Consider the following 17,744-nt stretch of genomic DNA (forward strand, 5'->3'; position numbering starts at 1 on the left):
CAGCTTTCTATATGCTTTCCTCACTAAGCTTAATCATTTCTAGCTTTTGATTTGAGAGATTTGGGACTCTTCCTTTTCATTTCAACATGTGGAGGCCATTGTAGGGTTACTAATTGGCCTAATTTCAATATCGTTATATCTCAGGGAGTAGGAAAGCCCTAGGAGAGGGAGAGAGATAGGGTAATGGCTGGTCAGTGGAGCAGTCAGAAGACACACAATATTTATCAAGTTCACTTTATTTATCAAGTTTATTTATCAAGTTTTATATGGGTGTGGTTAATGAGACCTTAAAACAATTACAATAGTAACATCAAAGATAATTGATCATCGATTATCATAGCACATAAAATAATGAAAAAATTTGAAATAAACTGTGAGAATTACAAAATATGACCCAGAGACACAAAGTGAGCAAATGCTGTTGGAAAAATGGTACCAGTAGACTTGCTCAAAGCAGGACCATCACAAACCTTTAATTTGTATTAAAAAAAAAAAAAAAAGACAATATCTGTGAAATGTAATAAAGTATATAAAATAAGAAAGTACTATATCTCTTTTGTTTTGTAAATACTAGTAAGCACATATATGTATTCTTACTTTACCTTACTGTAAGTGCACTGTATACATTTTTTTTGCACCATCTTTTTTCCTTAACAATATATCTTGGAAATCACTCTGTCAGTTTATGGAGATTTTCAATTCTTTTTTAAAATATCTGTATAACTCCATTGTGTGTGTATACCATTATTTATTCAGTTCTCTGTTGATGGACAGTTGGGTTGTTTCCAATATTTTGTTACGGCAAATGATGCTACAGTGAATAACTTTGGTGCATATATTATTTAGTTTTGAGGGAGGTATATCTTTAGGAAAGACTCCCTAAAGAACAATTGTTTGATAAAGTATAAAGGCACATGTGATTTTGGTTTTGTAAGATTGCCCTCCATAAGATTTGTATCACTTTTCAATTTTACCAGTGCTATATTAGGGTAGTTATTTTTCCACACCTGATGAATAGAGTATATATATTGATAAGCTTTTATACTTTTTAGTGTATTTTTAATTTATATTTTTAAGTTATGAATACATTTGAACATTTTTTCCATTTGTTTAAGGACAGTATGCTTTTTTCCCTCCATGAATTGTCCATGTCTTTTATTTTTCTATTGTGTTTTGTTCTTTTTCTTAAGTTTTTAAGGTTGTTTTATATATTAGGGAGAATAGTGCTTTGTAGTATAAGTTGAAAGTATTTTTATCCTAGTTTTTTAGTTGGCTTTGGCTGTGTTTATTGTGTGTTTTACCTCACATTTTTAAAAAATGTTGAATTTATGAACTTCTGTATCGGCAAGAAATGCTTTTCTTGATCTAAGATTATAAAGGAATTCTCTAACATTGTTCTTCATGTAATTGTCTGATTATGATTCCCTTCTTTTGAGCTGTGTTCCATTAGAAGTTTATTCTAGTACAGTAGTCACCCCTTATCCATGGGGGATACATTCTATGTGCCATGGGGCACTACTCTCCCTAATATATAAAACAACCTTAAAAACTTAAGAAAAAGAACAAAACACAATAGAAAAATAAAACACATGACAATTCATGGAGGGAAAAAATGGGGGATGCATTCCAATACCATCAGTGGATGCCTGAAACCCAGATAGTACCGAACCCTATGTATATTATGTTTTTCCCATACCTACATACCTTTGATAAATTTTAATTTATAAATTAGGCACAGTAAGAGATTAATAACAACAACATAACAAAATAGAACAATTATGTAATGTTATAAATCTTTTGTGAATGTGATCTTTCAAATTATTTACTGTATGTACCCTTCTTGTGATGATGTGAGATGATAAATTGCCTATGTAATGAGATGAAGTGAGGTGAATACTATAGACATTATGATGTAGTGTGAAGCCACTATTGACCTTCTGATGATATATCATCTGTTATGGACCATGGTTAACTGTGGGTAACTAAAACCATGGGAAGTGAAACCAACAGATAAGCAGCAGGGGAGACCTACTGTATATGGCTTTTCAATTTTACCTTTCTTTCATGGTGACATTCTGCAGTCACAATTTCATTTATTAAAAGGTTTATTTACACACAACGAATGAAAAAATTTCTTTAGTTTTTATCTTTACTTTTTTCCCCATGTTTTATGTACTAATTTGCATTTTTTATCTGGATATTTTAAACTTACATTTGGTTTTGGATGTATATCTGCCTCATTTGTCAATCTGACAACAGACCAATTTTACCAATTTGTACACGAGTTACCCTGTTTTAATTAAAAGCTTTTCTTGTATGTTTTATCTAATGGGGCTAGTTTCCTTTATTGCTCTCCTTTTTCAGTGTTCATACGCATTCTTGCTTGCTTGCTTTTTAATGTAATGTTTAGAATTAACTTGGTATTTTCATTGGTATTGTTAAATTTACACATTGTCATGTAGGAGAATTGACATCCTTCTTTTTTAGACTGGTCTTATTCATGAAGAGACATGTTTCTCTATTTCTTTAAGTCTATTTTTGGGCTTCCAAGAATGTTCTGAAAATTTTCTCATGTAGAAGTTGAATATATATTTTTAAAATAGCTTTGTGTAATATGGTTTATATAGCATACCATTTAAAGTATAAGTTAGTGGGTTTTAGTATATTCACAGAGTTGTGCAATTATCACCAATATCTAATTTCAGAACATTTTCATCACCCTAGAAAAACCCTGGTTGCATTAGCAGTTACTCTCAAATTTCCTCTAGTCTCCTCATTCTCCCTTAGTCCTAAGCAACCACTAATGCAATAGTGTGCCTTCTGTTTTATAAACTTTCGTATTCTGGAAATTTCATATAAATGGGATCATATAATATGTGGTCTTTTATGACTGGTTTCTTTCACTTAGCATAATATTTTCAAGTTTCATCCATGGTATAACTTATATTCCTATTTTTTCTATTTTTTAAAAAAAAATTGAGTATAGTTGACACATGATGTTACATTAGTTTTAGGTATAGAACATAGTGATTCAATAGCTCTGTATGTTTTGCTATGATCACCACAAATGTAGCTACCATCTGTCACCATACAATGCTATTACAGTACCATCGATTACATTCCTTATGCTGTACCTTTTATTCCTGTGACTTATTTCATAACTGGAAGCTTGTATCTCCCACTCCCCTTCACTTATTTTGCCTGTCCCTCTCCCCCTTTGCCTCTGGCAATCATAAGTTTGTATTCTGTTTTTATAGATATGATCCTGCTTTTTGTTTGTTTATTCATTTGTTTTTTAGAATCTAGATATAGGTGAAATCATAGGATATTTATCTTTGACTGACTTATTTTGCTTAGCATAATACCCTCTAGGTCCATGCGTGTTGTTGCAAGTTGCAAGGTCTCATACTTTTTTATGGCTAAGTAGTATTTCATTGTGTATACCACATCTTCTTTATACATTCATCTGTTGATGAACACTTGGAGTACTTCCATTTCTTGGCTATTGTAAATAATGCTGCAATAAAGCATGTATCAGTTCTTAAGTTCTTTATTTTGGAGAATAATATTCCATTGTATGGATATACTACATTTCTATCCATTCATCAGTTAGTGGACATTTGGTATGTTTTTGCTTTTTGGCTATTATTAATAATCCTGCTGTGAACATGCATGTATAAGTATATCCCTAGGAGTAGAATTGCTGAATTATGTGATAACTTTATTTTTAACATTTTGAGATTTTTCAAACTCCTCAAAAGCATCTGTGTAATATTACATTCCCACTAGCAATGTATATGAATTCCTATCCTTCACATCTTCTCCAATGCTTGTTTTTATCTTTTTTAATATATCATTATGAGTGTCCAGTGCTATCTCATTATAGTTTGGACTGCATTTCCCTAATGGCTAATGATGTTGAGCATCTTTTCATGTGTTTATTGATCATATGAATATCTTAGAAAAATATTCAGATCCTTTGCTATTTTTAAATTATTTGCTATTTTAAATTATTTAAAGTATTGCTAGTTTTTATTATTGAGGTAAGTATTCTTTATATATTCTAGATACGTCTCTTATCAGACATAAGATTTGGAAATATTTTCTTCCATTCTGTGGGTTATCTTTTCATGTTTTTGATGATGATTTTCGAAGCACAGAAGCTATGGATTTTGATAAATTTATCAATTTTTTTCCTTTGCTGTCATATCTGGGAATCCACTGTATAACTCAGTGTCACAAGGATGTACTCCTGTTTTCTTGAGTTCTATAGTTTTATCTTACATTGAGACATATGATCCACTTGGACTTTGTGACTGATGTAAGTTGGGAATCTAACTTCATTCCTTTGCATGTGCATATCCAGGTGTCTCTGCACCATTTGTCAAAAATCAGGTGACCACAAATGTGAGGGTTTATTTCTGGGCTTTCAATTCTGTTTCAATGATATATATTTATCCTTATGCTGATACTGTACTTGAAAAAAATGTTTATTTATTTTGAGAGAGAGAAAGAGCACAGAGAGAGCACACTTGAGTGGGGGAGGGACAGAGAGAGAGGGAGAGAGAGAATCCCAAGTAGGTTCTGTGCTGACAGTATGGGGCTCGATCCCACAAATGACGAGATCATGACCTGCACAAACCATGAGACCTAAACCATGACCTAAGTCGAAATAAAAAGCCAGACGCTTAACCAAACTGAGCCACCCAGGTGCCCTGATATTGTACTGTTTTGATCACTGTAGTTTGGTAGTAAGTTTTGAAATCAGGAAATGTGAGCCCTCTAAATTTGTTTACTTTGAAAAAAATTTTTATCATTCTGGGTCACTTGCATTTCCTTATAAATTTTAGGATCATCTTGCCAATTTCTGCAAAGAAGCCCGCTGAGTTTTGATAGGGATTGTCCGAAGTTGTTGGTCATTTTGGGAAATATTTTCATCTTAATAATATTAAGCCTTATGGTCGATGCAGATAGTTCATTAATATCTTTCAACAATTTTTACAGTTTTCAGAGTACAAGTTTTTTGTTGTTGTTGTTGTTGTTGTTAAGCTTATTCCTAAGCATTTTATTCTTTTTGATGCTATTGTAAATTGAATTTATTTCTTAATTACATTTACAGATTATTTATTAAAGTATACAGAAAAAACTGTTTTTTTGTACATGGGTCTTATATCCCGTAATCTATTAAGCTTGTTTATTCATTCTTAGAGTACTTTTGTGAATTCTTGAGGATTTTTTATATACAAGACCATGCCATCTGCAAATATAGTTTTCCTTCTTCCTTTCAGTCTGGATGTCTTTCCTTTTCTATCTTTTCCTTCCTTCCTTCCTTCCTTCCTTCCTTCCTTCCTTCCTTCCTTCCTTCTTCCTTCCTTCCTTCCTTCCATCCTTCCTCTTCCTCCGTTCCCTTCCCTTTCTTTCTCTTCACTTCCCTTCCCCTTTCTTCCCTTCTTTTTTCTTTTTTCCTTCCTTTCCTTCCTTTCCTTTCCTTTCCTTTCCTTTCCTTTCCTTTCCTTTCCTTTCCTTTCCTTTCCTTTCCTTTTCTTTCTTTTGTCTCTAATTTACCTAGCTGGAATCCAATAAAATATGGAATAGACATAGCAACCACATACATATTTGCCTTGTTCCTTATCTTGGGGCAGAAGTATTCAGTCTTTCACCATCAATCTTGATGTTAGTTGTGGGTTTTTTGCAGATGGCTTTGTTGAATGCTTTTATCATGAGAGAGTGTTAGATTTTGTCAGGTGCTGTTTCTGCATCTGTTGAGATCATCATGTGGTTTTTTTTGTCCATCTTATTGATATAGTGTATTATGTTAATTGATTTTGAGATATTGATCTTGGATTTTCTGGGTAAATCCCACTTGGTTATTTGTATAATACTATTTATCTGTTGCTAGATTTGGTTTACTGAGGATTGTTGCATCTATACTTATTAGATATATTGGTCTGTAGTTCTCTTTTCTCAATATGACTTTGTGTGGTTTTAAGGAAGAATTTGTGAAAGATTTATGTTTCTTATGTAAATCTTTGATAAATTTTACCAGTCAAGCCATTTGGGCCCAGACTTTTCTTTCAAGTAAATTTATTACTAATTCATTCAGTTGACTTCTTATAGGTCTATTCATATTTCCTGTTTTTTCCTGAATCAAGTTTGGTAGTTTGTGTGTTTCCAGGAATTTGTTCATTTTATATAGCTTCTCTAATTTGTTGGTATTCATTTCACATTATTTTCTTATACCCCCCCTCCTTTTTTCTCTGTACATTCAGTAATGTTATCCCTTCTTTCATTCCTGACTTTAGTAATTTAAGTCCTCTCTCTTCATTTCTGAATCAGCCTAGGTAAAGTTTTTCAATTTCATTCATCTTTTCAAAGCACTGTTAAAAGTATTTAAACAAGGAAGCCATTAGATTGAGGTGGCTGTAATGCCTTGGTAGCTTACATAAGCAAGACAAAACATAAGCCAGAAGCAGTGCACTCAAATCCAAGAAATTGAAACTTGAGAACAACCAATCACAAACAGCCATTGAGGCTTTCCCAAGTAAGGCAAGTGCTTAAGCTATAACCAGTCAAATAATTGCTTTGCTTTGCTTCAGCATCTTCTCTATAAAAACTTTGCTCCTCCCCGTTAGTGGAGGGCTTCTAACCACCTTTGGTTTGGCACTGCCCAATTGAAATCAATTTATGCTCAAATAAAATCTTGAAAAATTTTATGTATCTCAAGTTTGCCTTTTACCAGAACCAATTTTTGTTTAGTTGATTTTTCTTTTATTATTTTTGGCTATTTCATTAATTTCTGCTCTTTATTATTTTCTTCCTTCTTATTTTGGCTTTACGTTGTTCTTCAATTTGCAATTGTCTAAAGTTGAAGATTAGGGTATTAGTTTCAAACCTTTATTTTTTTAATAGAAGCATTTATAGCTATACATTTCTCTCAAAATACTACTTTCACTGCATCTTCTAAGTTCAGTACGTTATATTTTCATTTTTTATATTCATTAATTTTAAGGTACTTTGTAATTTCTATTGTGATTTTTTTCCCTAACCCATTGTCATTTAGTAGTTTCTTGTTTAATTCCCACATTATGAATCTCAAACATTATTTGTTATTCATTTTGAATTTTATTCCATTCTTGGGAAACATACTTTGTGTAATTTAGTGTGTGTATGTATATATATGGATGTGTGTGTGTATATATATATATATATGTTTATATATTTTATAAATACATATTTATATATATTATATATTATATATTATATATATGTGTGTATGTATATATATGGATGTGTGTATATATATATATTTTAAGATTTTAAGATTTTATATATATATATGTTAAATATAATATTTAACATATATATATATATTTTAAGACTTTATTTTTAAGCAATTTCTACACACAACATGGGACTCAAACCCACAACCTTGAGATCATGAGTTGCATGTTCCACTGACTGAGGCAGCTAGGCACTACTTTTATACATTGAGGCTTGTTTTATTGCCTGCATATGGTCTATCCTGGAGAATGTTCTATGTGAATTCAAGAACAATGTGCACTCTTCTCTTGTTGGATGGAGTTCTACAGATGTCTGTTAGGTCTAGTTGATTTAGAATATTGTCTTAGAAGACTAAGTTGATCTTCTGCTTAGTTCTATCCAGTTGAAAGTTAGGGTATTTAAGTCTTAAGCTATTATTTTTTAATTTCTCTTTTCATTTATGACAAGTTTTGTTCCTGTATTTCAGCACCCTGTATATATTTATAGTTGTTTATATATACTTGATGGGTTGATCCTTTTATCATTATAGAATGATCCTTTTGTTTTTATTAATGTTTTTGAACAGTCTATTTTATCTGATATTAGTATGGCCACTCTGGTTTATTATGGTTGTGGCTGGAATTATATTTTCTCTGCCTTTTACTTTTGACCTTTTTGTATTTTTGTATCTATGTCTTCTACAGACAACATATAGTTGGATTCTGGCTTCTTATCCAGTCTGTTAATTTTTATTATTTAACCCATTCACATTTAATGTTATTATTGATATAGTTGGGATAACATCTATGTTTTGTCTCTTTATTTTCTATATATCTTATGTCTTTTTATGTCCTCTGTACTTCTTTTACTGATTTCTTTTAATTGAATATTTCCTAGTATAACATTTTAATTTCTTTAATTAATTTTTCTCTATTTTTTTTTTTTTTTTAGTTATTCCCAGTGGTTACTCAAGGAGTTATAATATAGCTTAAAATTTATACTAACTTAGTTCCAGTGAGATATAGAAACATTATTCTGGTATAGTGTTATTTTGATGTGCTATTACTGTTATATGTGTATATCTATATGTGTTACAAACCCAGTAATACATTGTTATAGTTATAATTTATGTAATTTTATGTCTTTTTAAATGTTTATTTACTTATTTTGAGAGAGAAAGTGAGCGAACAGGGGAGGGGCAGAGAAAGAGGGAGGGGGGGAGAGAGAGAGAGAGAGAGGGAGAGAGAGAGAGAGAGAGAGAGAGAGAGAAAGAAAGAAAGAAAGAAAGAAAGAAAGAAAGAAAGAATGAATCCTAAGCAGGCTCCACACTATCAGTGCAGAACCCCATGCAGGCTTGAACCTGTGAACCATGAGATCATGACCTGAGCCAAAATAAGAGTTGGATGCTTAACCAACTGGGCCACCTAGGCACCCCAATTTTATGTCTTTAAAGAAGGTAAGATGAGAGAAAAATGTATATTTATTGTTACATTAATATTCATATTTAAGATTTGTGTTTTTCTTTATTCCTATTGTTTTTAGTTACTATCTTTTGTCATTTCCTTACTCCAATACAGTTTTGCTCTGTTAACTCTAAACAGAGCAAAGAGAAATTTTATTTAAGTAAAAAATGAATTTTATTCAGGAATAGCAGAGGAATTGCAATTTGGGACAAGCAAGCTATGGTGAACCATAAGCAAGTCTGAAAAGACAAAGGAGGGTCAGCTTTTATTATGTTTTAGGAGGAAATTAGGGAGTGTTTTGTTTAGAACAAAAGTGTACTGGAGAAGAACAAGAGTTTGAGTTTGTGGTGGTTTCTGATTGGTTGTAAATGGTAGTATGTTGTCACTAGAGCAGAGAGGGATCTTCCTTCCTATTTTTAAAGACAGGAGATACAATTCTGATTTGAAAAGTGCTCTCCCTTGTTGAAATAATTCTTCCTTCTTCCTGCTGGTTATGTAGGCTACAATGAGTGGTATGGGCTTAACAGCTCCCCCTTCAGGGCTTCCCTGATCCATGATAAGGGAGGTTTTCTTTAGTTTCACAACTCCCACATGTCAACCTTTGGGCTGTTATTGCCAAATGTAATGCATTTTTATATGTTACATACATGTCATTTTATACAGTTGCTTTTTAAATCAGGAGAGGGAAGGAGAGGAAATATGCAATAATACTGTCTTTATAAGTATCTACATAACTACTTCTATTGGTACTTTTTGTTTTTTTGTGTGTGGAATTAAAATACTGTTTTGGGTCACTTTTTTTCCAACCTGAAGAATTTTCTCTAGTATTTCTTATAAGGAAAATCTGCTAGAAAAGAATGTTTTTAGTTTTTGTTTCAGTGAAAATGCCTTTATGATGCCTTTACTTTAGAAAGATAGTTTCCTTCATGTAATATTCTGGTTGATGGGTTTTTTTTTTTCTTTCAGCTGTTAGAATATATCATTTCATTGCATTCTAGCTTTCATTGTTTTGTTAAGAAGTCAGCTCTTAATCTTATTGGTTTCTCTTATATATGATGCATTGTTTTTCTGTTGCTGCTTTCAAGATTTTCTCTTGTTTTTTTTACATTTTTACTATGATGCATCTGGGTATGGATATTTTTATGTTTATCCTACTTGGAGTTCACTTAGTCTCTTGTTGCACATAATAGTTCCCACATTTCTCTGAGGCTGTGTTAATTTTTCCTTCCCTTTTTTCTGTCCTCTCAGACTGCATAGTCTCTATTGGTATATCTTCATGTTTGCTGATTCTTCTGACAGCTTGCATGTAGTATTTAGCTCTGTAGTAAATTATTTATTTCAGTTATTGTACTCTTTACTTTCAGAATTTCCATTTAGCTCTTTTTTTTTAATCATTTCTTTCTCTTTACTCTTATTCTCTTCTTGCTGAGACATTGTCATCATACCTTCCTTTCCTTCATTTAGCATAGTTTTCTTTTGTTCTTTGACTGTATTTGTATACCTTGAAGTCTGGCATTCCCAAATCTGGAACCTCTCAAAGTTCTTTTGCATGTTTTTCCCTTGTGTTTGGGACACACTTTCCTGTTTCTTTGCATGTCTCATAGTTTTTATTGTTGTTGAACCCTGGATATTTTAGATAATATATTGTAACATTTGTGAATATTGATTCCTTCTTTCCTTCCCCCCCTCTTTCTATTCTCCTGATTCTTTCTTGGAAACCATAGAAAATACTTAGGATTGTACTTAATGTAAGGACATTGAAATTAAAAGTGTCTATGATTAAAGTTCTTGGATTTGGTAAAATCCAGTTTGTATGCTCAGTGGTCTCTTTTCTTTTGGTTGTGACTCATTTGTAAATAAATGAAGTTTCCACATAAGTGAGGTATTACCACATTTAGAAATTTTTCCAAATGCTGAGTCCTTTATTTTTAATACAAAGTTTACATTTATAGTTTTGTTCCTTTTGTAATACATTTGTTTAGCTAATGAATGATATTTCTTTCTTTTAGGTTACACCTATGTTTGAGGATTGGACCACTATTGACTGGTATCGATTTTTCTGTTTATGGGAGAAGCTGCCAGTTTCTATGAAACGGGTAGCAGAGCTAGTGGGAGTCGAAGAAGCGTTCTTGGCTCGCTGTGTTAAAGGAAAAGTAGTAGCCAGAACTGAGAGACAGCATCGCCAGATGGCCATCCATAAAAGGTAAATATCAAGGAGTCTACACTATCCGGTATTTAACACAGTTTTTGGATAGATAGTAGATGTTCAGTTTATTGTAGTCACTTTCATTATCATTAAAATCAAATTTTTGGCTGAGTATGGTAAAAATTTTCACTTTCCTGTATTTACTGAATTGATTGATATTTCTCTATTGCTATTTATAGTTTAGAAGTCATTGTAGATGAAGACCTTTTAAAGTAGAACATTTAATTACTTCCTTTACTTAAAGATGTGAATTAGAATTGCCAACTTAGTGTAGCTTCATGTGAGGTTGTGCTTTGTATCATTATTATAATACAATATTATAATGGCTCTGGGGAAGAGCCATTAAAAAATTCAGATGGGGAAATTGAATCATTTAGCTTCTTTAAAATCTAATAAAATTATTTTTCTTAGTGCTAGTATCTAGTATATTATTTACAACATAATCAAGTGTGAATTTTGTAAGGATTTGTATACTTGGATTATTTGTGGCACTAGGACCTTTCAAGTCAAAACTGGTTTTTATTATCAAATTATGTCATTTTTTTGAAATATGAATAGATGATCATGTAACTGTATCAGATGTTCTTTTAAATTATTTTGCCATTATATTTCTTGAACCAAGTCTTATTTCTTGAAATTAGTTAGCAGTATTGAAATATGGAGGAGCTCTTTTTGTTATATAGGTATTAGGTTCCTTGCTATGCTATAGTACTAATGTATGTCAGGATTTATTTGACCAACATTGAGCTCAGTCTTTGTCTACTAATCCTATATCCTATTAGGAATCTTCTCACAGTGTATAAATCTTCACTTGCCTTTTTGATTCTTTCTTGTTTCCCAGCATATGCTATATGTTTATTGTAGGCATAAGTAATCTCTTACCACACTTTTGGTGATTTACTTTCCAGGTTTTTTACCAGTCTTGTGCTATTAGACTTAATCAGTGAAGTTCCCTTAAAGGAAATAAATCAGAAATATGGATGCAGTCGTGGACAGATTCAATCCTTACAACAGTCAGCAGCTGTTTATGCAGGTCAGTTAAACAAGGGTTTCCACATTTATTTGAGACTCTGTAGTTTGAGATCAAGTTAAAATTACTTTTTTTCATATTCCATTTATTTTAGGCTTCTCTAAAAATGAGGGGATCATGTCAAGTCATAATTGTGTGTGTTTGTCCTCATAAGAACCCCTAAAACTATGGCTTCTCACCCTGCTCCAGAGGATTGGCAGCTGACAGCTAGCTGAGTGTCTGGATCTTAGTCTCCCTCCATTGCTTAGCCACCTGCTAAGCATCCTCCTTTTTATTTTTTTTTAGTTTTTATGTTTTCACTGTTGCAGGAAGTAGACCCAAAGTTCTCAATGGCCTCCCCTTTCTCATCAAGTTGCTGATTAATATTTGTTATTGAGTAGGAGGATGGCAACTACAGAGGGATTTCTGTATATCTGGTAGACTGTTCTAAATATCTCTCCTCTAAGGAAACACTGGTCTGCCCTTAATAAAATTAAACCCCTATCTGTAAGCTAGGCAAACAGGGAAGTTCTGGGTCTGATTTTACCAAGAAATCCTTACAAACTCTTAGGAAGGAAACCTTGGGCTGCTGGAGAGAGTGTGGATTTGTATGTGTAGGAGGTTTCATTGTGAAGGTGTGTGCATATATGAGAGTACTGAGGGAAAGATTGTAGGAGGGGCTGGAGACTTCAACTCACTGGCATGAAGGATCTCAAATTGCCTGTAGGATTAATGTTCTCATAGGGAAGTGATTATATTAATGCCTTGACATTGGCTCTTCTGGCCTCTTTATCTCATGAGGGAATAGCTATTAAGTTGGGCAACCTTCCTTGAAGAAAATATCAATAGGAGCTTCACTTTTTGTACTCCTCTCAGCACTTGAATATTTAAATCATCTCTCTTATTTTCTTATTTTGCTCTAGATGAAAGAGTCCCTCACCTGTTTTAAAGAGTTCTCTCTTCCTTAAAAAAAAGAAAGGAAGGAAGAGAGAATGAGAGGAATGAACTAGAGTGAGGGCTTTTTGTGTATTTTGTGTTAACATGCTCTGCCTCAGTTTTTTCAACTATCAAGTTCATGATTAAGAATAAATGAGGGGCGCCTGGGTGGCGCAGTCGGTTAAGCGTCCAACTTCAGCCAGGTCACGATCTCGAGGTCCGTGAGTTCGAGCCCCGCGTCAGGCTCTGGGCTGATGGCTCAGAGCCTGGAGCCTGTTTCCGATTCTGTGTCTCCCTCTCTCTCTGCCCCTCCCCCGTTCATGCTCTGTCTCTCTCTGTCCCAAAAATAAATAAACGTTGAAAAAAAAAAATTTAAAAAAAAAAAAAAAGAATAAATGAGATGACAATGTGTTTACCCCTTTTATTGACCAATTAGCTAGGCCCTGAACATGTGTCTACTCGCCTGTTAACGTACACTTTGTGCCTTTGTGCCTCTTAAAGTTTACGATTCTGCTGGTAAAACAAAACAAAACAAACAAAAGATACAGCAAGACAAAAGTATCTAAAGAAATAGAGAATTATTTATAAAGAATTTTTAAAAGAATTTTTGAACGTTTTTTTAATGTTTATTTTTGAGAGAGAGAGAGAGTGTGAATGGGGGAGGGGCAAAGAGAGAAGGAGACAGAATCCGAAGCAGGATCCAGGCTCCAGGCTGTCAGCACAGAGCCCCATGTGGGGCTAGAACCCACAAACTGAGAGATTGTGACCGGAGTGAAGTCAGGCGCTCAACCAACTGAGCCATCCAGGCAGCCCAAGAATTTTTAATTTCATAAATATTCTATGGTTATTGTAGGGATGATTACAGTATTTTCCAACCGCCTCGGCTGGCACAACATGGAACTACTACTTTCCCAATTTCAGAAGCGTCTTACATTTGGCATCCAGAGGGAGCTGTGTGACCTGGTCCGGGTGTCCTTACTTAATGCACAGCGAGCCAGGTTCTTCTATGCTTCTGGCTATCTTACTGTGGCAGATCTTGCCAGAGCAAATATTGTGGAAGTGGAGACTGTTCTGAAAAATGCTGTGCCCTTTAAAAGGTAAGAGAGTCCTCCTGACCAGTAGTTATTAAATGAAAAATTATGTCTATTTGTAAATAATAGAAAATGTACTAAAATATTTTTTCTTTGATAGTATCATGACATACATGGGGTCACTGGAAGAAAATGAGACTGCTTTTTTCCCCCTTTAGAATTACTATCGTGTGTGTGTGTGTGTGTGTGTGTGTGTGTGTGTGTGTGTGCCTGTGTGTATGTATATATTTTTAAATTGAAGTATAGGTGACACACAGTAGTACATTAGTTTCAGGTGTACACATAGTGATTTGAAAGGTTCATATGTTATGCCCTGCTCACCACAAGTGTAACTACTATCTTTTGCCATAAAATGCTATTAAATACCATTGATTATATTCCCCATGCTGTACATTTTATGCCTGTGACTTAATCATTCCATAATTGAAAGCCTTTATCTCTTACTCCCCTTCAACCATTTTGCCTATCCCCCTACCTCTCCCCTCCAGCAACAGTTTGTTCTTTGTATTTATGGGTCTATTTTTTCTTTTTTGTTTTTTCAGAGTCCACATCTAAGTGAAATCATATGATATTTGTCTTTCTTAGTCTGACTGATTTCATTTGGCATAATATCCTCTGGGTCTATCCATGTTGTCAAAAATAGCAAGATCTCAATCATTTTTACGGACGAGTAATATTCTATCACATATTTATGATACATGATATGTGATATATATATATATATGACATCTATATTCCTTCATCTATCCATGGACACTTGGGTTGTTCCTATATCCTGACTACTGTAAATAATGCCACAATGAACATAGAGGTGCATATATCTTTTCCAATTAGCGTTTTCATTTTCTTTGGGTCAATATTCAGTAATAGAGTTACTGAATCGTATGGTATTTTCATTTTAATTTTTTGAAAAACCTCCATGCTGTTTTCCACAGTGGTTGCACCCACTGTGCACAAGTGTTCCTGCTTCTCCACATCCTCACCAACACTTGTTATTTCTTTTAAATTTTTTTTTTCAACGTTTATTTATTTTTGGGACAGAGAGAGACAGAGCATGAACGGGGGAGGGGCAGAGAGAGAGGGACACACAGAATCGGAAACAGGCTCCAGGCTCCGAGCCATCAGCCCAGAGCCTGACGCGGGGCTCGAACTCACGGACCGCGAGATCGTGACCTGGCTGAAGTCGGACGCTTAACCGACTGCGCCACCCAGGCGCCCCAACACTTGTTATTTCTTGTCTTTGATTCCAGGTGACCTGACAGGTGTAACTGATATCTCATGGTTTTGATTTGATTTCCCTGATGATTGGTGATGTTGAATAACTTCGTGTGTCGGCTTGCCATCTATATATTTTCTTTGGAAATGTGTCTATTCAGGTCCTCTGCCCATTTTTAATTGGATTTAATGCCCATTTAATTATTTGTTTGTTTGTTTTTGGTGTTGAGTCATATAAGTTCTTTACATATTTTTGCTATTAATCTGTTACTGGATATATCATCTGCAAATATCTTCCCCCATTCAATAGGTTACCTTTTCGTTTTGTTGATTGTTTCATTCACTGTGCAAAAGCTTTTTATTTTGGTGAAATCCCAATAGTTTATTTTGCTTGTGTTCCTATTCCAAGAGGAGACATATCCAGAAAAATGTTGCTAAAGCTTATGTCAAAGAAATTACTGCCTGCATTTTCTTCTAGGAGTTTTATGGTTTCAGGTCTCACATTTAGGTCTTTAATCCATTTTCAATTTATTTTTGTATGGTATAAGAAGTGATACCCTTTCATTCTTTTGCACATAGATGTTCAGTTTACCCAGCGTCATTTACTGAAGAGACTTTCCCATTGCATATTCTTGCCTCCTTGTCATAGATTAATTGTCCATTAAGCATGGGTTTATTTCTGGACTCTGTATTCTGTTTCACTGATCTACTACATGTTTTTGTGCTGGTACCATACTATTTTGACTATTACAGCTTTGTAGTTTATCTTGAAATCTAGGATTGTGATACCTCCAGCTTTGTTCTTTCTCAAGATTGCTTCGGCTTCTAGGTCTTTTGTGGTTCCATACAAATTGTAGTATTATTTATTCTAGTTTTGAGAAAAATGCTGTTGGTATTTTGATAGGGATTGCATTGAATCTGTAGATAGCTTGGGTAGTATGGACATTTTCAACAATATTAATTCTTCTAGTCTATGAGCATGGTAATATCATTCCATTTCTTTTTTCTATCTTCAGTTTCTTCCATTAATGTTTTATAGTTTTCAGAGTACAAGATTTTTGGTGTAACTGTAAATGGTTTTGTTTTCTTAATTTCTATTTTTACTACTTTGCTATTAGTGTATAAAAATGCAACAGATTTCTGTGTATTAACTTTTTATGCTACAACTTTACTGAATTTATTTATTCTAATAGAATTTTGATGGATCTTTAGGGTTTTCTATGTATAGTATCATATCATCTACAAATAGTGATGGTTTTACTTCTTCCTAAACAGTTTAGATGTCTTGTATTTCTTTTTTGGTCTGATTGCTCTGGCTATGCTTTCCAGTACTATGCTGAATAAACGTGGGGAAGGTGGATGTTCTTGTCTTGTTCCTGATCTTAGGAGAAAAGCTCTCAATTTTTCACCATTGAGTATAATGTTAACTGTGGGTTTTTCACGTATGGCCTTTATTATACTGAGGTATGTTCTCTCTAAACCCACTTTGTTGAGAGTTTTAATTATGAACTCAAGTTGAATTTTGTCAAATGCTTCTGCATCTATTGAGATGATCATATGATATTTAACCTTTGTTTTGATGTGTGAACGTTGAATTATCCTTGCATCCCCAGAGTAAATCCCATTTAGTCGTGGTGGATAATCTGTTTAATATACAGTTGAATGTGATTTGTTAATATTTTGTTGAGGATTTTTGCATCTATGTTTATCAGGGGCATTGGCCTGTAATTTTCTTTTTTTATAGTGTTTTTGGTTTTGGTATCAGGGTAATACTGGCTTTGTAGAATACATTTATAATGTTTTTGGAAGTTTTCCTTTCTCTTCTATTTTTTGGAATAGTTTGAGGAGAATAGATATTAACTTGTCTTTAAAAGTTTGGTAGAATTTACCTGTGGAGCCATTTGGTCAGGGACTTTTGTTTTTTGAGAGTTTTTTGGTTACTCATTCAGTTTCATTACTAGTGTCTTGTCTGTTCAGCTGCTGTTTCTTCCTGATTCAGTTTTGGAAGATTATATGTTTCTAGGAATTTATCCATTTATTCTAATTTATTGACATAATTTTTTGTAATGTTCTCGTATAAGTCTTTGTATTTCTGTGGTGTTGGCTATTAATTTTCCTCTTTCATTTCTGATTTTATTGATTTGTGTCCTCTTCTTTTTTTCTTGATGAGTCTAGCTAAAGGTTTATTAATTTTATCTTTTCAAAGAACAAGTTCTTGGTTTCCTTGATCTTTTCTATTTTTTTAAATCTCTATTTCATTTATTTCCACTGTGATCTTAATTTCCTTCCTTTTATGGACCTTGGCTTCATTCTCTTTTTCAATTTCCTTTACATATAAGGTTAGATTGTTTATTTGAGAATTTTCTTGTTTCTTGAGGTAGGCCTGTATCTGTATGAATTTCTCTCGGAATTGTTTTCACTGAATCCCAAAGATTTTGGACTGTTGTCTTTTCATTTTCATTTGTCTTCCTGTATCTTTTGATTTTCTCTTTGATCTCTTCATTGACCCATTGGATGTTTAGTAGCATGGTATTTAGTAGCATGCTGTTTAGCCTACATGTGTT

General features: G+C 33.4%; 1 protein-coding gene across 1 annotated transcript in view; it reads left to right on the plus strand.

The window, feature by feature from the left end:
* The window catches only part of POLQ (DNA polymerase theta), a 119,072-nt gene that overhangs the window by 37,214 nt on the left and 64,114 nt on the right, over positions 1-17,744 (plus strand). Inside the window, exons 13-15 of the mRNA XM_047100357.1 lie at positions 10,733-10,926; positions 11,838-11,962; positions 13,728-13,971. Coding sequence (XP_046956313.1) covers positions 10,733-10,926; positions 11,838-11,962; positions 13,728-13,971 — 563 coding nt within the window. The remainder of the gene's footprint in view (positions 1-10,732; positions 10,927-11,837; positions 11,963-13,727; positions 13,972-17,744) is intronic.

The sequence above is a fragment of the Lynx rufus genome, unplaced genomic scaffold (assembly GCF_022079265.1).
Source record: "Lynx rufus isolate CCGP_SWC_20201006 ecotype Redwood Valley unplaced genomic scaffold, mLynRuf1.p SCAF_5, whole genome shotgun sequence".
NCBI classification, from domain to species: domain Eukaryota; kingdom Metazoa; phylum Chordata; class Mammalia; order Carnivora; family Felidae; genus Lynx; species Lynx rufus.